We start from the raw sequence: 23,973 nt of genomic DNA, 5'->3' as shown, positions 1-23,973 counted from the left end.
GCACACGCAGGCACACGCACACACGCGCATGCACGGCTTCCTGCTCCTCCAGCGCACATATAAATAGGCCCACACATAGCAGATAAACACAGAAATGTGAAGTCTAGAGGGGCTCATTCTGTGAAATCAAACAAAGCTATTTCCAGCGGGTGATGTGTTCGGTCACTCTCTTACTCACTTTATTCCTCAGATAGAAGAAGACTCATTATGCAGATGGCTGCTGCTGCAGAAAGCACAATTCAAAAAGCCAATTCCTCTTTAGAGAAAAAAGCGAGTATAGACGGAGTTAGGTGTGTTTATGTGAGCCGCAGCTCAAGTCAGGCTCAGAGTCTAAATGGCATAAAGTGAAACAACCGGCTATATAATCCATACAGGCGCTACAGAAAGCTATTAAATGCCTTCAATTAAAGGGCCAGACCGCTGATTTTGCTAGAAACAAAGACAAATAGTGAATCTCACTCACACACACACACACACACTTTCAGGTATATTCCTACAACAGAGGGCCAGCTGACCTACATGGAGAGTAAACTCCTAAACTCTCTCTCTTTCGCTCTCTCTCTCCCTCCCTCTCCTCTCCTCTCTTTGTGAACGCGTTGGATGTTGTGTGTGTCTGTGTGTGTGTGTTGTGTGAAGGCATTATTCCTTCCTCCATTCTTTGTTATTATTTCCTGAAACCGTTCCCGCTTGCTTCCATGAATAAAATGCACAGTTTTGCAGGGTCATTTTTAGAAGTCAACCAGCGACGTTCCTCCTCGCCACAGCTATCTAGAAGAGTCTCCCCCCCATCTCTCCCTCTCTCTCTCTCTCTCTCTCTCTCTCTCTCTCCCTCTCTCTCTCTCTCTCTCCCTCCCTCTTTCCGAGATAAGAGTAAATGAAATGGCTCCTTTCACCCTTCCTATCTGGGCCAGGCCATGAAATACGCCTTGCTTTGTAAAGCGATGGAGAGGAATGACTTGTGACCTACAAAAACCTGCAGATAACTATTTATTCACTTATCTGTGTATTTACTGTTGGCATTAGGCGTCCAGCCTCTCACTATTCTCAGCTTCGGCAACAGGGATTATGTCTTTGAAATTTATTTCCAAGCGTATAAACACTGATAGGACGCAAACTCAGAACTTAAACATTCCATAAAGGCATTTGTTTATCGGCCACTGTGACATAATTCTCTGAGTGAGCGATGTAACTTGTGGTTTTATAGGTTTTGAACAATTTGTTGCAGTGAGACCTTGGGTCATTAAAGAGGAAACCAATAACATAAATGATTACAAATTGTAAAAACTAATGCCTGTGAATTCCAGGTTAGGTCCAATATTTAATAACTGTGATTATAGATTGACGGTTTGCTCTCTCTAAATTCAATCAGCATCTCTGCTTCTGACAGTTTGACAACAGATAAAGGACAAATTAAGATCCTGCTACTTTATTATCCCTCTAAAGGCTGTTGGTCAACAGGGAAGAGAGAGAGAAAGAGGGGGGGGGGGGGGGGACCAGGGGTCATTATGCATCCCTGTTGTATTCTATTTACGTGGCTTTAATGGCGCCTGACTGGAGAGCCTGGCACCTCCTTAAATATTTGATTGATTCACTGTTTTTTTTCAGTGAGGTTGAAAGAATACAGAGATAAAGCAGAATATATTTGAGCTCCTCCATCCAGAAAATAAGGTCCATTAGGCTCCCTGTCTCTCTCTTCCCTTCTCTGTCGCTACATTCCTCCATCTCTCTCTCTCTCTCTCTCTCTCTCTCTCTCTCTCTCTCTCTCTCTCTCTCTCTCTCTCTCACCTATCATCTGCCTCGTCACGGCCTGGCGAATCAAAAATAAGGCAAAAGAATATAGTAACACCCACCCCCTTCTTTCTCTCTCTCTTTTTCTCTTTCTTTCTAAAAATGGGGGACCGAGACTGTAAATGACTTTTGGTAGTGAGACGTTTGGAAAGTTGCCCGTGAGAATAGAAATGAAGCACATTTCCTTGTGCAAACATGGAGCAGATCCGTGAGCTGCGCCTGTCTGCCTGCCTGCCTGTCTGCCTGCGTGGCCCGTTTAGAAAAAAGTGTTATTTTTATGGATGGTGGAATAATTGATATTTTCCCGGGAATGTTCTCGGGGAAGCTTGTTAATCAACCGTGGCAATTTTATTTTATCTATACAGCTGCAATCCAATCAGTTTTCAAGGGAAAACACCCGGGAAAATGATGAAAATCGATAAAACAGTGAAATTCAAATGAGGCCTTTTCCATCTTGTCATTTAGCTTTATGCGCTTCTTGCATCTGCCTGTTATTATGATTATTATGTTTCCCACTCCGGATAGATGCTATATGCTAAGCTACTTAATATTCAGCATGTGACCATTACCATTACAATGCGTGATTATGAAATCCAGCTCATTACCATCACAATTACCGGTTATGGATTTTTGAACCATCACTGCCACATATTGTTGCTGATATTCAACGGACACCAGCGGGAACCGACGGGAACGATTTCAGCGGTTTCCAGCGTTTCAAAGCTGCTTTATTGCGTCAACGTGAAATTGCGCGATTAAAGTGCGACGATCAGTTCAATCATTGTCTATGATTTCACTTCTCGAGACAACAAACGAAACTTTATAAGACCCCCCAAAAAACTAAAACTCCACGCCGTGCATTTTTTGAGAATTCCTGGAATCACTTTATGGCCTTTGTTTTGTTTTTGTAAGTACAATAAAAAAAGAGATAAAGCAGGCAAACCACACATGCACACACACACACACACACACACACACACACACACATCAACAGAGAGAGAGAGAGAGAGAGAGAGAGAGCATCCAAACAACATTTCCACGCGTCACAATCGATTCATCCAAACCTCTCTCTCTCTCTCTGTCTCTCTCTCGCTCGCTCTTTCTCTCTCGCTCTCTCTCCCTCTCTACCTCCTTTGACATTTTTTGGGGTGTAATCGTTTTAAAGCGTCTCCGGGCTTTGACATATATAACTTTAGCGCCGGATCATTGGCTTTGGTGAAACGGCGGAGAGAGGAAACGGGATTCGTTCTAGCTTTTTGGATATGTGTGTGTGTCGCGTTGTAATCCTGCGGGGGTCTAACGCACCGTGGGAAGCTCTGTCAGTCACGTCACTCGGGACAAACAGCCTACCGGCGTATATGGGACGAGATGTTCGTTTAAGGTGTAAACGAATTCAGGCGTGATCACGATTCAGTGGCGACAGTGTAAAGAAATACACATGAATATTAATACAGGGTTTAAATTGTAGGTTTACGCGTATTTAATTATTCCCTTTATCATTTGGACCCTTAAATGTGTCTGTATTCTCTCAGTCTTAATTGTGATATTAAATGTTAGAATAGACTCCATGAGGGGAGAAATGTGCAGCTGAGACTTTAATTAATAATTATATGATTTGCTTCATTAAAGTCCGAAGCCTTAAACAGTATGAAGCAAAGATTTACACTTATCCCTAATATTAACGCCATTCTGTGTCAGTTCACTTATGGGGGGAAACGAAAACACACAGTGGCGATGAGGAGGGAGAGGAGGGAGAGAGGAAGAGGGGAGGAAAAACAAAGCAGGGCCCGCCATGTCACCCATCCTCCTATTCTCCCTGTAATACATGCGCCCTGCTGAAGTGTCTTTGAGCAACACGCCAAATCCGCAGCCTGCAACAAAGGGCTGGATCCCTCCCTGGTTATTATTATGATTATTATTATTATTATGATTATTATCATTACAGAGAGAGCTGTGTCGGCACCTGTGTGTGTGTGTGTGTGTGTGTGTGTGTGTGTGTGTGTGTGTGTGTGTGTGTGTGTGTGTATGTATGTGTGTGTTTGTGTGTGTGTTTGTGTAACCTGGTTAGAGACAATGTAGTGTTTGTGGATGTGGATCAAGTTCAGCTTTTAGTCATGCTTTGTTACCTCTCTCTCTCCCTCTCTCTCTCTCTCTCACACACACACTCTCTCTCCCTCTCTCTCTCTCTCACACACACACACACACACACACACACTCCCTCACTCCCTCTCTCTCTCCCTCTGACCCCTGCGCCCCTACACCTCCTGCTCTTTCCATCACAAGGGAAAAATACAACGAAACGTCTCAGAAAAGCCTCGTCCGCACAACAGAAATACACACAAATACACACAGAATTATAATGTGCTCCACCATCCAGAAAAATAACCTTTTTTTCTTCAAATTACACCTGTTTGGTGTTTAGCCAATTCTTTCAAAATAAAAAAAAGCTAAATGAAAAAAGTCTCAAAACACGTCGGCTAACATTTTCGTACAAAACAGCAAAAATACATGAGATCATCATCCGGTGTGTTATGTGTCAGGCTGCTAGATTTAAGGTTATTTTATTTAAAGGCGGGTTTCGATCATTTACTTGCACGTCACGTTTAAAAAAAAAGGATTGGATTTTTTAAAACACAGTAGAATGACATCATGGGGCAGAATGCAAACTCTCCACATGTTCTGGCTCACTGCAGTCTCACTGTGGGAGCGATTACGTGTGTTTAATACAAGTTCAGATGTAAAAATTAATTAATAAAAAAAATCCAAACTACATATGTTTTGCCTCTGCTGCTCTGCCGTTATACAGCATTGAAGTGGATTTGAAGCGAGATGTTCAGGGCGGATTTTGCTCCTATAAGCTTATCGTGAATGATGAAGTTGAGAACTTACTGTGCATCGCCGCGAACGGGTCGTGCTTGCAGTGAATCTCCATCGGTAAGCTGGTGCCGGAGGGCCCCGGTGCGATCTAAGGGGACCTGAAAACGCCACCGGACGCCCCGCTTCAGTCGGTCACACAGACCGTGACCTCCAAAAACAACGCAGAGGGGCAACAAGCTCCCTAGAAAGGGCGAAGACTTGGCCGATTAACCGTCAAAAATAAAAGTCGAATCGATTAATAAGTTGGCAAAGCGAGAGGGGGGGCTGGAGATGGGACGAGAAGACAGAAATGGCGTCAAAAAATACGAATCGGGGTCGGGCTCCCTCCTCATGGGGACGGGGACACCACACCGGCTCTGCCCTGGTCCTGTGTCCAAAACCAGAGGAGGGAAGCGACGGCGACGGCGCACATTCCTCCAGCCGAGACAAGTCAAGTCCAACGGGAGCGAGGGGGAGAAAAAAAAGATAAACTTAGTGAAAATACGGAGAGTAAACAAAGTAGCCTGTCCTCCTCTCGGTCCGCTGCTGGTGGTCGTCACCGCGGGGTGGAGGAGCTGAACTTTGCCCCCTCTCTCAAATTAGTGAGTCCAAAAAAAAAGGTAGTGAGTAAAAGAAGCAGGGAAAGAAATCAGTACGGACAGCAAAAATATTCGTTACAGATCCACGGTTGGTGTGTGTGTATGTGTGCGTGTATGTGTATGTGTGTGTGCGAGTGTGTGTGTCCTCTCCGTCTTTGCTCGCGCGTTCACACTTGGTAAACTCCCATGAAAAAGAACGAGCGAAGCGGGCGAGCGCTCACATGTTGAAGTCTCATATCCACTGTGCAAGAATAACAAAAGCAAACGATGTGAAAGTAAATAAGATAAGAAGCAGCACGCGGTGGTTAGAGTCAAAGCGATACAGGGAGGCGGTCGTGAGAGTTGTTATCCCGTGAGGCAGGCAGGCAGCCCGGTCACTCACACACTGGCTCTGCTGCGCTCTGTCACCAGGACTCCCGGCTTACGCGGGAGGAGTTTGAAGGCGAATTTCCCCCCCAACAACAAAAAAAGAAACAATTCCTCTCTTCAAACAGAAACTGAAAGGCGGTTTAGTTTTTTCTTGTAAAGCTCGCGGGCAGCAGTTTGTGTTCGCGTCAAACTCTCGAACAGCTCCGGGGCGCCCTGCCTCCACGGTGGCGCACGCCGCGTTTCAGGACCCGCTCTGCGGACAGCGCCCGCGCTCACAGCACCCTGGAACCAGAAGCACACGCGCGCCCGGCCCCGGCTGCACGTCACTCACAGACGCCCCGGCCAATCACAGCCCGAGCGCCTCCTCGACGTCACGCGCAGCGCTGGATAGGCTCGGGCGGGGAGAGGAGGGGGCGCTCGCTGCTGATTGGCTAGGGGGAATCCCGTGGGCCAATGACGCGCCGCAGGGCTGTCCCGTTGACCAATGAGGGAGCCTCGGCGGGGCGACGCACCGGCTCGGGGAGTTGACGATCGAATGTTTAATTTCAATTAACGAGCTAAAAAACGTAAAGCCTTTATACGCGTTTGCGCTCAATTTATTCATGTCAATATTAAATGCCTAATTAATTGAGTATTACTAAAAAATGAGGCTTAGTTGCAGCAAGGCTTTATAGGAAAGGAAATGCAGGAAGTCATAGGCTAATTATCGGTGTTTTTGTGCTGCAGGCCCGGGGTGAAAGCAGGGAAATGTACACGGAAAAGTTTGTTTTGAGAGATCTAATTGAAACTTATTCAACTTAACGCAAACATTGTGGGATTTTCCGTCCTACACTCACTGGCCTGCGGGGAGCGAGAGATGTCAGCTGTTACGCTGCATCATTCCTCCACCTCCTCCTCCTTCTCCTCCTTGTGAACCTTTAGCTGGAGGAGTCTAAAACACGCATTCCCGCTCATTGCTTAATTGATCGCGGATCCGAACGGGCGCCGTTTTTTCCTTAATGAAATGCAATTGGCGAGCATCGCATTTAGACTCCAATCTGAGAGGGATTCAATACGCGTCCGTCCCACCTGACTGGAGAGGGAATATCCGAGTCTCGTTTCTGTGATATTAACACACACACACACACACACACACACACACACACACACACACACACACACACACACACACACACACAAACACACACACACACATAAATAGCCTAAAGCGTAAACCAAATGAAAAAGTGTGATTTCCGCCCCCTTTTCCTGTTTCTCGACGTTTAATCGTTTGACGTGCTCGCTGTTTACACCCCTGGATCACACACATGTAACACTTATGAACGACAGTGCAGAATTAAACACACACAACCATCTATATATACTAAGTTGGTGTTTGCAAGTGGTAAAACAACAATAAATGTCAAAGCAGCAGCTACACACTATTAGTTTGGCGTTTACCTCAAGGCGATATGAGAGCTGCATGCTAGAAACGTCGATTTATCGCTTTATTGAGTATTTGCAGTTGGTGTTGTGTGTAAATATGTTGCTTTGCATTAACGGTTTCTTACCTAACACGTTTCTACCTCTAGAGCTGCTCGACTGGCTGCTTCTGATCTGCTCAGCCCCCCAAAAACAACAACAACAAACAAACCCAAGGAGAGTGGATCAAGTCAGACAGTAACACCGTCATCATTAAAGTTAAGACCTTCTATTCTTATTCCTCGTCGTTTAAGTCTTATTTAGAATCACGTTAGAGGAATGAAAGCTCGTTTCTGTCTCTGCTCTTGTTCCTGCAGGAGGAGACTTTGTGTGGAACTTTACAGGATGAACCGCAAGGGGGCGTTCAAACTTGGGCTATAGTACTCACACACACACACACACACACACACACACACACACGAACGTTACTTTAACACGTGCAGTTAAACTTTGTCTTATAGTATATAAGCCACATACATAGATAGATAACCAGGATGTAAACCTACACACATTAGTGGTATATTGTAATAAGAAATGGGACGACGCCATTTATGGTAAATAAGCGTAAATAGCACTAAGGTTCCTTTATCTTCAGCTCTGTAAATATGCTTTGGTGAGTTTCTCTGCTCTTTAATCCACTGACAGTAAAGTAAAGCGCCGCCATATTCACACTAATCCTCATTCATCATTTTACGTCTTTACCGAGCGCTCATGCATTTATGATAATTACCAAACATCTAACCGGGAGCCAAACGGAAACATCTGGAAATGTTTGTTATTTTAAAAAGTCGACAACCAGCAAGTGCAGAGTTTAAACCTTTAGCCTCGGACCAAACTCGGCCTGTATTCATGCCACATGATGGGAAAGACAAGACACTATCTTCACTTAGCTGCTCACCAGATTAACTATATAGATATTTTTTGTGTTCTACCCGTTTAAACTCTACACACGTCTATTTAGCTCTATGACGGAGCGGCACCTTTAGCCTGGATGATTCCTTTGAGGGATTCCAAACCTGAATCATAAACAAATCTCATATTATTTTGCGTATTTGCTCCGTTTTCATCGCGCCGTTCACCTTCTGCAGCTCAGGTTTGCTTTTGTTTACTGAAATACAGGCCAAAACCTCCCCTCAACAAAACTCCATTGCTCCCCTCACCCTCGTCTCTTTGATTTGCAAATTAAATACATAAGCAATTAAAAAAATCCAAACACAATCAATCATGTATACAAAATAGTTGTTGCTTTAGGCTCGGAAATTTGGAGAAAAACTTCCATCAGGGTAGGACGAGTTTAATCCGGGGGTCCAAATCCATTACCATATTTCATTACCTCTCCAGTGTTGGAATAGGCAGGGTGTGTGTGTGTGTCTGTGTGTGTGTGCGTGCCTGTGTGTGTATACTTTTTTAAACATTAGTAAGAATGTGGTTGAGTTGTGATAATCATTTGGAGGCAAATTGGAGTCGATGTTGTTGTTTAAGTGCTCCCTCCCTTCTCCCCTTCCTCCCTTCCTCCCTCTCCTTCCCTCCATCCTCCATGAAAGCTCGGCTGCTTTGCCTGTTTGCGCTCGAGCCTCCAAACGAAAAAGCAATGAAAAATTAATAGCGCATGTTAACTCCGCCACCTCGTTTATTACACGCCCGATGACTGTAAACATAATGAGAAAGCTCCTATCTCGCCTTAAGTTTCCATTTGATTATACAATATAAAAGTCAGAACTAATAAATAAAATATATGGATTGGAGAGTGAACCGTCTCGGACATGTTGGTGGAACTCCACTGCATGTGTCGAGACACTAAATCACACTGAGGGCCGCTAACAGTATAGCAGATCCAATCAAATGGAGCCATTTGTAAAATCATTTGGCTCTGCGATAATGCAGCCAAAGAGCAATCTGTCATCTGTCAAGACAGGAGAGGAGAGGAGGCCTCGGCAAGAGTCAGGCACACACACACACACACACACACACACACACACACACCAACACAAACACACACACACGGCGGGAGAGGGAGAGAGAGAGAGAGAGAGCTGTGCTTTAATGGGGCACATGAGGTCAAAACGTATACAGTCTCTCTCTCTCTCTCTCTCTCTCTCTCTCTCTCTCTCTCTCTCTCTCTGGCTCTAATTAGCCGCTTTACATTGTAGCTTCATTCTACAGCGCTGTTATGCCAGTTTGGTGCACAATCAAGCCACTTTTGCACAAAAAAATCGCATGCAGCTGTAAGCCTGAGAACATAAGGAAGACGATAATAATAATTAATCATTTACAAACTGATTACTTTTCAAAACCCTCAATGTGATCAATTGTCTCCACAGAGGAGTGAAGTCATCTCTGTGTAATTTGTTGGTCTGATATATTTCCTGTCACAGCTCCACTCGTCGTCCTCAGAGGTTTTGTGAAATGGCGGCGCGGCTCATTGGGACAGAGACGGGCCTCCGCGCGTTAGACGCCTGCATGGGGAGGAAGGACAGAGGCTCCATCACACGCACCGTTATTCTCTCAGACGCTATTTTGTAAGTTAAACACGTATATGGGGGTTATAGCGCGGTTAAGGTTGTAGGTACGCGGGCCCGTGGGCTGCGTGGAACAGGGGAGGGCCTCCATTTACACTCTGATTTCCTCTGTGGTTCAGAGGTTATTATCCCACCGCCTTCCCCGTGTATCAGGGGTGAGGCCCCTTCACAAAGACTGCAGAGGAAACATTCATGCCTTATATACACATTGTGTTGACGAATCATTTTCAGAGAAGGTTGCCATCAAATTTAATTGCGTGTGAAGCTTTTGGGTTTATCTAAATGACAGATTGGGGACTATGCAACCTGATTGAAACAGGAATAAGACTGATTGTTTGTAAACCTGCATCCAGTTTTTCACTGAGTTCTTCCCTTGAAGCTGAGCACCTTGTTCTCCGTGCAGGGGCGCGTCAAGCTGATATAGAGCCTGATCACCTGCACACACTTTCCTAACGACAAACGACGTTTTATCAATGCGAACACAGCGGGCGGCAATATGAAATGATGTGATATCCACTGGGTGCCATAACAAGGTCGATGGCCTGTTCAGCTGCTTTAGCACATCCTGCTGTTTTATGAATGGAGCTATAGGAGATCAGCATATTGAATAAAGCAACGAGACAACGAGGAGAGCTGAGAATCAGGGCCGGACCGGAAGTGCTTTGGGGTTGTAGATGTCTACTTTTGGCGCACAGATATGAAATAAAAATTTCCAGTTCGCGCTCTTCCCCTCATCAGGAATACAAACTAGTGATTGAACTTCTTTAAGACTTATTTTAAGACCCCTTGCCCCCCAAACACACACACACACATACACACACACACACACACACACACACACACACACACACACACACACACACACACACCAGCACACCAGCACATGGACCTGAACTTCAAACACAATTTCAAACACAACGTGGTCACAAATTCCTGTCCAGTCCGCCCAAAAAGCGGGAGAAACTGAGACAAAACCTTTACAGCCATCAAAGTCAAATACAAATCCCAAGTAAAGTTATTCGTTTGCTTATAGTCGAATAATTACAGTAAAAAAAAGTTTAGACCTGTTGCTGATCTTCCTGGTTCCAAAACAGACCCACTCACACACACACACAAGTCACCAAGTCAGAAACATTTTGCAATATGAAATAGTTACTCTGCTGTATTTAAGTTGGGAATCTATCAGCAAAAGAAACGAAATTCCAAATTCCCTTATTTCTTAAAGTGATTTCAGAAAGTTGACAGAATCATCACCTCAGACAACTTTGGCAATGAAGCTCCAGAAACTCCCTGAAAGTGACCTTAAAGTTGTCAAAAGGACTGATCTTCAATCACTTCCCCTTGACCTTAACGGTTTGGCAACAATGTCACCAAACACCAAAACCAGCTAAGTGCCCGTTAAATATGAGCGCAGATCCGTTGGAGTGAGCCGGTGCGAGCTTACCTGCTCTCCCGAGGCGCAGTCCGGGACTCCGTGGGCCGCGGTCCATGTTAGCGTGTTGGGACAGGGGGAGGCGATGGAGGGAGAAAAAATCAAAAGAACAAAAACTTTTCCCCTCTCCCTCTCTTCCTCTCTCTCACCCCCTCTCTTCCCTCTCTCCCTCTCTCTCTCCCTCCCTCTCTCTGTCTCTCTATCTCGCAGATTTTTTCCCCTCTTTTTTTCCCCCTACAGTACTTTTGGTCGAGTTGTAGGTTGAAATAATTCGACCCTTCCGCTCCCTATTGCACTCCCTGCAAGTGCTCAGTCAGCTGCAACTAAACGCTTTAGGTGGAAAAAAGGCTTCGGGGGGGAGCGTGAAATGATCACGCAGAGGCGAAAGGGCCGCGCGCACTCTATCTGCGCTCATGTCCTGGCCTTTTCCTGCGCGCGCGTACGTGCACGCATCGACACACGCTGTCGCGCATGCACTCGCACGCGGCCCCCACGCACACACACACACAACGCGGAACCGCCCCCCCCCCCCCCCCCCCGCATCTGTCACCAAGTTCCACTTTACTAAACTTTCCCGCCCCCCCCCCCCCACCTCCCGCCCCCTCTTCTGTCTCTCTTTCTCTCCCTCTCTCCTCTCTTTCACTCCGTTAGATTCATTTCCTCACCGTCACACACCGCAGATAGCAGCTATGTAGCTGCTTTAAATATGCACAGCGCCATTTAGCCTCTCTCTCTGCGCGTCTCCTCAGCGTGTAAACAAGGGTGCGTTTGGTTTACAGATAAATGTATGTGCAGAGTTCTTTAAGCAACTTCTGAGGAGCGTTTGCAAGCGAGTTTCTTCAAACTTCTCTGCTCGTGTGCCAGTATATACACCTGTTACGCACCATGTTTGCTGCGCATTACGCACCAACAGACAAGTGCATGCTGGGATATAACTCCATATACGCTCCGTGCGCAGAGTGAGTCTTACTAAACTGATAGTTACGGTGCTCATCTCTGATTGGTTAGACGCGCACACCTGTGACCACAAGCTTCATTTAAATAATAATTTGACAACTGAAAATCTGCACTCATACTGATACTTACTTATCAGCCACCAACCGCCTTGTTTAGTTACTCTTCTAACTCTGTATTCCCAATGGAAAGCAACCATTTTGGACCACAGGCGTCTTCACTGTTCACAGTTACTTTGAACCCAGAGACCCAGAGACTGTTGTAATATGGGGCCACGGAGGCGGAATAAAGGGTTTACACGAAATGACAAGAACACAAAGATTCCTACATCACTCCCTTTTCCATACTTTGACTTTAGCGGAATATGTGTTGATTCAGAGGAACCATTGAAACGTCACTGGCAAGGCGAATAAAGGAAGATTTGCTCAAAATGAATATCAGAATAAGTCTAAACACGTCCAAGTTGAAGTGACAAGCTTAGAGAATGATCGAGAATATGGAGAGACAATTCAGAGACATGTCAGGTTTCAGAGGTATCTAAGATATAACCTAAAACACACACAATGTAGAAATAATAACAATGATAATAAAATAAGAGAAGAACCGGAACCCAGAAGCGTTTACGTACTTTTTTGCAGATCACACAATTTACGTTCCTTGTTTTTGTTTTTCATTTATGAGATGTCATGAATTTGATGTTATTGTGAGTCAAAGTCGATTTTCTGTTAACCGTGACAGACAATAAAGCTTCTTGAATCTTGACTCCTAATCGTAGTATGAAGAGCTTTAACGTGGAATGAAAGACAAAGTGGCTCTCGTGTGCCAGCAGAAATATCTACACCTTTCTGATTGTTTGTTTATTTGTGCAGAAGAAGACACAGAAGACATTTAGTCAGTCACACCAGGCAGGTGTCGGTGTTGTGAAGACCACGCTACACTTCCTCATCGTCGCTCCGCTCACAGGTTTCTTCACTCCTGCTCCCCGTCACGGCATTCTAACGGGCCGCGCGTGAACTCTATCACCGAGGAAGGTGAAGGTTTAGCGGGGGAGATTTCACAACTTGCTGCGTGACTCCGCGCTGCTTCCGGTCGCATCCTTTCCCGCCGCATCTTCTTCTTCTTCCTCTGCTTCTGCTTCTCCGCAGACAGCCGCGGGTCTCAGGGTTCACGCGCGGCCTCCAGACTATTGAGTGCGGAACAAAGCGCGAGACAGCGACCCATTTTGCTCTGCTTGTCGCCTCGCGCCGCAACACCGCGACCCTGACCTTCGACGCGCGCCCACAGCATCATAACATAAATACTAATGTTTCCTCCTGTGATGGCGGGAAAACAGCGGGTCAACTCTGACCCGCGCCACACAAACAGCGCGGGATAAATTCATTACAGGCCATTACTAGGAAAAAATGAATTATGATAACTTAAACAAATAAAAAGTAATTTATTTCTTATTTCAGAGCTTTATTAGGGATAATAACCTACTAAGGCCTGGTTATACTTTACTGTTTAAATATACGTAAACTACTGTAATAATGTGACAGTAGGCAATTTATATGAAATATCTGCAGATTTTATTCTCTATTTTTCTGGCCTAAAAAATCTGCATGCAGGACCACTTAAACGGTTCTCTTAAATGTCCGAGCTCACAGGAAATAATCTAAAACTATTAACTGTTCAGCTTTTTGAGAGAGCATACTTTTTTTTTAAAAATGTTATAGTTGTGTTTTTGTTGCTGTCATGCTTAACCGCGATGTAAGAGTGGTTTTATTACAACTAAATGTAAATATGTAACACAGTTAATGGCTGAAATTTGGGGAAAACAATAAGATAACAATAATAAATAAGAAGGTTAACTAGACCTATTTTGATTAAGCATAGCTTAATACAAACACATTTCATTCTGGTGCAGATGATTTGGTATTCATTTTCCATGACAATAAAACAATTGTGAAAATCTGATTTATTTATTTCAATAACATCAATCAGCCCAAGTCATTATTATGTTTGTTAGTATTACTTAAATTACATATGTGATAATAATATTAATAATATTCAATTATATTTAGAAATACATGAAATACCTCATTTCACTCGTGACCACTAAAGGCCAACTTGGATTTCCATCTAAAATTGCCCACAACAGAATATTAATATAATTGTAATATCAATTTATATCAGTTTTGAATAGCATTTCTAAGACTCCACAGTATTTAATTTGTGCCCTTTGTCCTCGGGGTCTCTTCAAGAATTCGCCATAGTTTCGATATTAATCATCTCTTGTTTGTTTGTCATCCCTGTGCTAATTAATGTAATTAATGTGAGGAGGAGTAGTTGGATCAGTGACCCGCGCTCTGACCGAGCGGAACCGGAAAGAATCGCATTAAGGCGCGAGACAGAGGAACTAAAAGGACGATTATAAACAATAAAGTAAACACATAAACACAGTTGGAGACGTTCTGGGTCTGTGGGACTTTTGGCTTTCAGCTGGGCGTTCAAATTTGTGTCAACTTTAGTGAAGGACTCCTGCTTCAACCACAGAGTTCTGATGATTTGTTTTACATCAAAGCCTTTGAGCAAGACAGCAGAAATGATAATGAGTGACAAAGGTTTCATGCCTTAATGAGGAATTTCATCAGCATGCTCACTGTGTTTGGTCTGTTCTGTCATATTTCACCTATTTAACCTGACCTTTACACACTAATGAAGTTTGAATCAAAACAAATTCCATTGAATAAAATATAATGAATAGAGCCAAACTGGACTAATGTGGGAAAAATCGGAGCTTGCAGAGGGCAGATATGATCCTTTACTGTGTGGTAGTAGTGGTTGTAGTATAATGGTACTTTAATCAAGGAATTTCTTGATTTTGCATTGTGCCTGGACAATGATTTGTAATATTGATTCATTTGTGCTAACCCTGTATTGTGCCCCTTTGAAGTGAGTTGTGCTGGATGGTTGATGACACAGCAGTAGAAGGAAAGACACTTTTAGGTATTTCAAGTACTACTTTTGATCCAATGTCCTCTTTCTTTACCCTCACAGTAGTATTCCAAAGAAGTACAACGCTGTGATCAAAGCCCTTGGATCCCCGGCGTTCACACTTCACTATGGCGACACGGGGCTTCTTTTTAGCAGCCACAGTGCCTGGGTGTTGCTGTGACTGGAGCCCATGGGTGGAGGCTTAAGGGCCAACGGGCGGATTGAGAAATTGGACACATTATTTGTCCATGAAACATTATGTGACACAACATGACACCAGGCCATTTGTATGTAAAGGTAAACATTTCAGCGTGACGATTCGACAAGAGTGGACAAGGCTCCTGCCACTGTGGTTTTACACTCGCTGCTGAGGGAAAAAAGTGTTGTGGCATAGTGTGTGTGTGTGTGAGAGGGCTTCTGTTCACAAATTTAATCCCCATACACACAAGTCACTTGGTCTGAAAAGGTGTTCTGGAGCTTGTTCTCTTGTTCTTGTCTGAAAGCACTGACAGGATGTTGAACACACAACCTCACAAAAAGTGTTTTTCTTTGGTGGTTCTTGGAATTTCAGCCAGAACAGTGAGGTTGTAAGAACTTGTCCAAGGAGGAAATATAGTTTCTTTATGTCAGAATTTTTGATTGCAGAAATATACAGAAAGGAACCACATGACAAGTCCATGTATGAGGACATGAATGTAGGGAACTGCACATGCAGACAACACATAAAAAAACTCCAGTAGGATTGGAGCTTTCAGAATTCTAAGCTTCATCACTGTGACTAGTCAGCAGTCCACTTTGATTGTTGTGATTTTTGCCACTGGTTGTAATTTGCTCTACAGAATTTGTCACATTAACTCAAGCATACACACAATCTCCCCCAAACCACCATCACTGTATTCTCCTGCATAGCTACTTAAATATCTGAGAATATTAAAACTCAATTAACATGATGAAACAATTGAAGTTGTTGTGTCTTGACCCCACACTGTGACTCATGCTGTACATCTATAGGCCACTAAGAACAGAGCACCTGCACTCCAGCACTCAGGGCCCCACGTGGGCGATGCATATGAGCCATTTTTGTCCAGAGGCACTGATCCAGCGCAGCTCTTTTTAGAAGGAATCCTCCTGTCTGACTGCTTTAACAGCCTGGCTGGCATTTACATACATACAGTAACAAGAAAGCTTACATCCACAACAAACGAGGAATTCCTTTTTTACAACTGGACTCTATACATGTGTGTGTTTGTAAAAGATCCTGATTGTTTCACCATTTCTTCCATATACCTGCCGCAGTTTTTGTGAAATTCTGCCTTGGCTGTTTAATCGTACAGACTAGAAAACACAGTTGGGGCTTTCAGCATTCAGTCAAGGAGGCCATCACTTGCAGAAATGTGACAATACACCAGCAGCTGTTGAACGTTCGCTTTGGATGAAACATTTCATCAAAAGCGCTGCCCACAAGCTCCAGCACCAAATCAAAGTGGGAACCTCTATGGCACATACAAACACCATCAAATGACAACAATGACATGCTTCTTTTAACTTCTCCTCCTCAATAAAGATCATTCATCAGGCAGAACCATCCCTTCGGAATGTGTGATTGGAAATCAAGGGACTTTAAATCCCCATCCCGGCCACTCCATCTTCAACACACCGCTGGTCTGGATGCTCTGAGATGAACCGCTGAACCGGACACCTCCATTCAGCTGCTCTCCTCCACCTTTTTAAAATAATAACGGCAAATGCATGGGACCCAAAATCAGGGATCCACATCACAATTTCGCTGAGGCAGTGAGGCATCCCAAACCTGCATCCAATTTAGATAGATATAAGGAGAAGAGGAGACAGACGGCGCTCACAAGCACTGCCCAAAAACAAAACAGATGCAGGATATTAAGTGTGTATATGTGTGTGTCTGTGTGTGTCAGATGTATAAATGGACTAAAAGAGGTGAGCATGATGAGACAAGAGGTGCAGTCTAACCTTTCTAGGGAAACAATCCAACTCTGTGATGGCCTTTCCTGTGTTGACACGCATGGAGAAACCTCTGGAATCAGATGGCATTCAAACTCTGATTCTCTATCGTAACGCCCTTTGCTCACTACTATTATGACAGTCGCACCTATAGTTGGATATACTGAGCCCCCAATTATTCTCATGATATGAAGAAGAGGAAAAGATGGATGTGAATGTTACTCAGTCTGGGTGAGAGCCAGGATGGCATAATTTTGCTGTATTCTATGTGCAATAAATATGACTGATGGCGATAGGCAGTCTGTTGAATTACATTTACATACAGATTTACATTCCCATCAACGTGTAATAAAAGCGCAGGCCTGAAGGTCCAAACTAGTTACTCACACATATTCATACACCCAGTCGGTCTGCACACTGATCTGACATTTCCCAGCTAATATTTTTGCTTTATTGAGGAATGTGGAAATGCCGAGCATACATTAGACTGACAATAGTTTTCATCGTGACGTACAATGTATGGTCCTGCTGGACCTTTTGTGCACTGAAAGAAATGCAATGCCAGATAAATAAAGCAGTTGACAATTCCATATCAATATGAATAATGACATTTTATGATCAGTGTATGCTTTTCATAATAATGTGGTTTCAGGGTGCGCAATGTGCAATCACTATGTAGCATTCTGAGTAGGGTTTTCTGTGTTTTGACAGATCCACATTGATGCTTCTCAATCATTTTGTATTGCGAATCCTGTTCAGTCAAAAAGTCATTTTCACTGCTCATTTGGTTTCATATGATGACTTTTCAGATTGGGTTAAATATTCTTAAAGCATTTCTCAGAAGAAGAGCAAACAATAAAGAGAGTGAATACGAAAAGGACACCATGCTTGAACATTTTCAATGTTTAAAACATATTTTCACTATTCCCACAAAACTTGTCATGATGACCTCATGACTCCAGGAAAGGGTCCTGACCTTTGACTTTATTTTCCATGCCTTGGTTAGACCAATCAATTACTTGATCCGATAGTATTTTATTTATTGATCTAAATCTTTGGAATTTTCCACATAAAAAGATTACAGTCAGCTACTTGAATCTCCGACTGGAGCATCATGATGACCAATCATGTGCCTCTACAAAGTTAAGATGGACTAATGAGGAAGACAAATTCCTTTTCTTATTTGACATTTTTTTCACAACGTACAGTGTTATTCAAGTGAAAGCAACATAGAATAGATTTCTCCGTAAAAAGACAGAAGAGAAAACAGGAGGAATGTAATAAAGCAGGGAAGAGGGCCTAAAATTGATTTACATTTTTTATTGTGGGGTGTTAGGAATTAAGTTTTACGTTGAATGATTTTGAATGGATATGCTTTAGGATTCTCTAACTTTATTCAAGCTTTGCCACAATTCACAATATCTTTTTGGCAGTTCCTCCTTTCTTTTTAAAGGGAAAAACTAAAACTAAATACAGTTTAAAAAGAAATAAAAGAGGTCACCAAAAAAAAGAAAAGAAAAAAGGGGAGCAATGGCCTTAAAACAGAAACTAAACTGAAAATGAAACAAAATGCGTTAAAACACCATTGACACAAAAACAATAAAAAGTGATGTAACTAAATGATCATCAGCAGCTCCTCCTCGGGTTCATTAAACTCAGTTTAAGACTTTGTGAGTGACTCTGCTATCAATCGATCAAACAAACAAACGTTCGCTCCGTGGTGGCGACAGTAACAATAACACGGGGAACATCTGCTCACTGAGGGAAACGTCACAGTTGGCCAACGCTTTTCTCCTGTAGCGAACCCGGAAGTGAACGGCCTATCTCCCGCTGGCTGGGAGCAAGAGACAAACTCTGACTCTTCTCATCTTTGCAGTTCGTAGAAGAAAGGTGAGTTAATGTCTGTAAACAGTGGAAACGAGTCGCGGCATTTGGTGGATTTAATCAGAGTGAAGCCGGTCTGGTTCGTTTGTTTTTCTGTCTGCGTTTAGCACGAAATTGCTTCATTGTTTACATCCGACCGGCTGCCATGGTGCTGCTTACAGACACGTGGATAGACCAGAGGAGCACATGCTAACCAATCTGCCGGCGTTTACAAATAACGTTAAAAATCATAAGCCCATTTGCCGTTTCCTGAGCTTTTTTGTATTCCTGCTGTTAGTAAAGCCACACAAACCCCTTAGCAGAGCTAACTTGTAGGCTAACTCGTTAGCGAGTTGCTACCTAGGCTAGTACCATGCTAACCAAAGTTTACGAACTCGGTTCACCAAGAAAACTGCGATTATTGTAAATTTGTTTGTCGGTCTACCCGGCTATCCGGTCTGTAAAGCCCTTTGAGACAATGTATGTGATATCGGGCTATACAAATATAAATACTTGACCTGACTTGTCTATTTGTACAGCTATTGAGACAGAATATGAGATTTACAGGAGTCGATTGATAACTCCTGAGCCTACCAGAGAAAGATTAAACACGTCTTTTAAACTAATTCTATAGAAAAGTCACTTGACACGTTTGGCAATAATGCTGAAGCCAGTTTCAGGGAAGTCCTTTGGTTTGATAAGCTAATATTGTGTAAACATCAGAGTTGATCCGGGCTCCAGATGAGGTGGGAGCATGTTCACACAGGTCCAACGAATGCAGTTGGTGAGCTGAAACGGCAAAAACAATGACCTAACTTACTCTAAACTTTAGAGTAAGTTAGGTCATTGTTTGAGCAAGTATTACACATCCTTGCTCAAACCTAATATGCCAGGCTCAGAACTTATCAGTCAACCTTCACTCTAGTCATTTGCAGGCTCGGGGTCTTTGTGGACCGTTAGGCTCACGCATAACACTGGGGCACCACAGCAACCATAAAGACTGTGCTGTCCTTATTCCCTGGCGGCAGCTCGTGGCCGGCCAGCGTGGCGTTTCTGCAGTGTGGGAGCCAATCATCTCTGGCCATCATAGCACAGACACGCTGGACTGGCCAACGCAATGGGCCAACGTCCCTTCTCTATCCTGCGTGTGTGTGTGTGAGAGAGAGAGAGAGAGAGTGACTGGCGGCTAAATGAGTAACACACTGTATGTTTTCCAGACTGCAGCCTGCAGACCGTGTCACACTTTCAATCATCATCATGATAAATTGGTCCCAGTTTATTTCCTGGTCAAGTGTGTGCTGATATCAGTATCTGTCAGGTTAGAAACTTGGACCCGAGCTGTATCAAACACCACGGTGCTAATATAATGGACTATGTTGAATGAAAGGCTCACACATACACACTGTACAGCAGAATGAAATATTTTAGTTCAACTGAACCGTGTTCTGTCTCAGCTTCTTTAATTGGTCCTGGTGGATTTCAGAACAAGACCAAAGTTGGCCTGTGTCCACTTCTGCTTCAACGCTGTGGATAATAGATTGTGTAACATGTAGCAGCACTGATGTGGTCATTTATGTGTTTAATACCATTAATGACACTGTACCTATGATGCAAAAGGACCATTGAGTCATTCATGTCTGCAGTACTAAAACTGGAACCAAACTGTCCTTGTTTATGTCTTTGTGTCTTTTCCCCAGGTTGCCATTTCTGTTGCCTTTGCGGTAATGTACTGCCAGGACCGGGATGAGGTGGAAGATGATCTCTACAGGGAGGAAGAGGAGGAGAACTCTGATGGGTCTGAGGCAGACAGTGAGCTGGAGTTTCACCTTTACAGCCAGCTCCACTACGGCTCCAAAGCTGAGGAGCGGGAGGAAGGAGGAGAGGAGGAACATGTGGGAAAAGATGAGGACAGCCAGCAGCTCCAGGCGGCTGAAAAGGCCGTGAATGGCGACGCAGAAGACGAGCCTGTGTCGCTCAGCTCCAGTCAACTGCGCCTCCGCCTGAGAGGACACGCAGAGGCCAGGCAGAAAGCTCAGGGGCTTCTTAGACAGAAGAGTTCAAAGTTTGACCCTAAAGATGAAAGGTCAATGCTTTTTCAGGAGGTCATCGTCATCGACTCCAGCACGGATGTCATCACCATTTCTGACGACGACGAGGATGAAGGTGTGTGTGCCCTGAAGGGGGGGAACGCACGGCTGCTAAAGACGTCCACCCCGGCCCAGCAGGTAGGGAAAGGTGTGTGTGTGTGTGTGTGTGTGTGTGTGTGTGTGTGTGTGTGTGTGTGTGTGTGTGTGTGTGTGTGTGTGTGTGTGTGTGTGTGTGTGTGTGTGTGTGTGTGCGTGTGCGTGTGCGTGTGCGCGTGCGCGTGTGCGCGCGCGCGTGTGTGTGAGAGACACACATCATCACAGTGTGAGGGGAGTTTACATGCCTGCCCGTTCCCATGGCATCAGGGCGTACACATGATGACATATTGATTTATAGCCTTACCCACAGTATCATTAGACTTCTAACATGCAGATTAACTTACATAGTCAACTTTACCCTCACTATAGTGATTGTATCTATAGTGATTGTATCTATAGTGATTGTATCTATAGTGATTGTATCTATAGAGTGTTTATACTGTATGTTGCTGAGGATGTTGCTCATTGCTCTTTGACTGCTGCATCTTTGATTCTTCATTGATGGAAGACGGTGCAGCTGAAAACATAAACTTACTGTTGTTGTCTGCTTGTGTAGGAGCAAGGCAAGAAAAGAAAGAGGAGCCACAGCACCGAGGTGACCGTGGACTCCAGCAGCGCTGAATCGGACTCAGCCGAGCCGAGATTGTCCAAACCAAAGTCCGAGTCTGATTCTGAGTCCGAGTCGTCGGCGTCTGACTCGGACGGTCTGGAGAACTGGATGATCCTGGGCCGGGGGAAGCAGGACGGAGACCATTCCATCTCGCTCAATCTGGAGGGAGGATCTGAGCGACACTCAGGTTGGTTATTGTGTGCGTTTGCTCGTGCGTGTTGTTCGCTGGTGCACACGCAGCGTTAGCGTGCGGGTGTGTGTGTGTGTGTGTGTGTGTGTGTTGGCAAGGCGTGCGTTGTTGAGAGCCGTGAAACACGTCTTTGTTTTTTTGAAAGTGGCGAGCGTGTGGATGTGTGTGACCGGGAGAATGGAAGTGGCGAACAATTTTGTCTCGTCCAGCCTCATTCAGAACACTTAGCCTACCTGCAGCGCCTCGATAAGCGGCGGGCACAGCGGCGGGCTACATTGTGAACAAGCTGTGTGTGTGCAACTTTGTATGCTCACATGCAACATCTGTGTCTGCATGTTTACAAATTTGTAAGCTCTTAGCGTCTCCCGTCCCCCCTCCCCTCCGCTCCCCTGCCCCCAGTCCGCTCGCCATGCCGCCCGATGCATCTTGGAGTCTGGTGTGTGTGTGTGCTTTATGTGCAGATGTGCGGCAGCGGGCGCCTGGATATTTGTGTTTATAAAATATTCCAATTCTAATCGGGCGGGCGTTGTGTACATACACGGCGCGTGGCAACAATCGTAACGCTAATGCCAAAAACAAACAAACAAACGGAGAGTCAACAACGCGGGGAGAGAGGATGGGGGAGGGGGGGAGAGAGGGGGGAGTAATCAGAGAAATGAATAAAAATGTGCCCCCGCAAATCTCCTCAGATCTCCACATTATCTTAACCTGCAGCCTCAGCAACCTCCCCAGCCTCTCTCTCTCTCTCTCTCTCTCTCTCTCTCTCTCTCTCTCTCTCCCCCCTTCCCCCCTTCCCCCCTTCCCCCCTACCCCCTACCTAACACTCTCCCCATCTCATTCTTTCATCCCATTTTCTCACTATTGTGCTCTCTCTCTCTCTCTCTCTCTCTCTCTCTCTCTCTCTCTCTCTCTCTCTCTCTCTCTCTCTCTCTCTCTCTCTCTCCCTCCCTCTCCCTCTCTGTGTGTGTTTCTTCCTCATTTGAATTTCCCTGGGCTGATGTTTCTGCAAGAGTGCTCACTGCCTCCTCGACACACAACTGGGCTAGAGGAGGGGGTCTGGCGCTGGTGGGAAGGCTGGAGGTTTTGGCCTGGTTTTGGGAGGAAAGGATGACTTTAGCTCTCCCTCCCTCCCTCCCCCTCTTTCTTCCTCTCCGAGTCTGGCTCCTTTCTGTGATCTTTGGAGCTTGACCTCATGTCTGCACATTGGGGGGTCATGGGTGTGGCGGGGAAGGGGGTCTTAAAGTGGGAGGGGTGGGGGGGGCAGGGTTTTAAAACGGGAGGAAATAAAGGCGAGGAAGGAAATGTGACGGACGAGCCTCAATAGTTCAGTCGGCATGTTCCTCCTCATTCTGCTCCTCTGCCCTGCTGCTGCACCTTCATTCATTCATTTATCACAGGGGAGATGAGCCACGCTGGCTGCTAGATGTTTGCTTCACACACCCTTTGTGTGTGTGTGTGTGTGTGTGTGTGTGTGTGTGTGTGTGTGTGTGTGTGTGTGTGTGTGTGTGTGTGTGTGTGTGTGTGTGTGTGTGTGTGTGTGTGTGTGTGTGTGTGTGTGTGTGTGCGCGCATACAGTGACTAATAGTATTAGTTTGCGTAACCACATCTCAGAATCACCATCAAATCACATTCACTACACTTGGTGGAGATCTCTCTCTCTCTCTCTCTTGCTCTCTCTCGCTCTCTCACTCTCTTACAGATATTGAATCCTGTCACACTCCTCCTCCTCCTCTTCCTCCTCCTCCTCCCTCACCTCATCTCGCATCACGGCGTTACTTGTTCACATACTTGCACTTTTGCGATTTAATCTTTTCTGACTCCCTCGCGTGGGGTTTTATCAAGTACACGGACACACACACACACACACACACACACACACACACACGGGGGGTGGGGGGGTGGCTGTGTGTCACCTGGCTGTAAGGGGCAGCTGTTGGTGGGTGTGTCTGTAGGGAGACTGGATAAGGAAAATGAAAAGATAGTAGAGAAAGGAGGGATGAGAGGAGGCCGTCTGCCTGTCCTGCAGCCATGCAGCAGCAGTCAGACGGAACAGCAGAGAAAGAGCTCGCCTCCCCGAAAATCCAGCTCAGAGAGGTGTGTGTGTAGATGCCCGTGTATGAATCCGGGGTGTAGGCGGGGTGTGCTCAAGCTAAACTTGAATCGTAATGGTTAAACCTCACTCAGCGGTCACACTCA

At 45.0% G+C, this 23,973-nt stretch overlaps 2 protein-coding genes across 3 annotated transcripts in view; one reads left to right on the top strand and one right to left on the bottom strand.

Annotated features, from left to right (window-relative positions):
- Positions 1–11,428, bottom strand: part of pax5 (paired box 5) — a 41,786-nt gene extending 30,358 nt beyond the window's left edge. For both annotated transcript variants that reach the window (XM_076171152.1, XM_076171153.1), the window contains exon 1: positions 11,037–11,428. In XM_076171152.1, the coding sequence (XP_076027267.1) occupies positions 11,037–11,082 (46 nt within the window). In that variant the 5' untranslated portion in view covers positions 11,083–11,428. The remainder of the gene's footprint in view (positions 1–11,036) is intronic.
- Positions 11,429–18,737: 7,309 nt separating this feature from the next.
- LOC143016737 (uncharacterized) lies at positions 18,738–21,774 on the top strand (the record flags this gene model as incomplete). The annotated part of the gene is made up of 3 exons (XM_076171207.1): positions 18,738–18,821; positions 20,492–21,019; positions 21,534–21,774. Coding segments are annotated over exons 2-3 (742 nt in total), but the record flags the coding sequence as incomplete, so codon positions are not given.
- Between the last annotated feature and the right edge of the window lie 2,199 nt (positions 21,775–23,973).

The sequence above is a fragment of the Genypterus blacodes genome, unplaced genomic scaffold, assembly GCF_046128005.1.
Source record: "Genypterus blacodes isolate CSIRO-AG114 ecotype Tasmania unplaced genomic scaffold, CSIRO-AGI_Gbla_v1 ptg000240l_1, whole genome shotgun sequence".
Lineage (NCBI taxonomy): Eukaryota > Metazoa > Chordata > Actinopteri > Ophidiiformes > Ophidiidae > Genypterus > Genypterus blacodes.
Note: the sequence above shows the minus strand (reverse complement) of the source record. Positions and strands in the feature narration are given on the sequence as shown.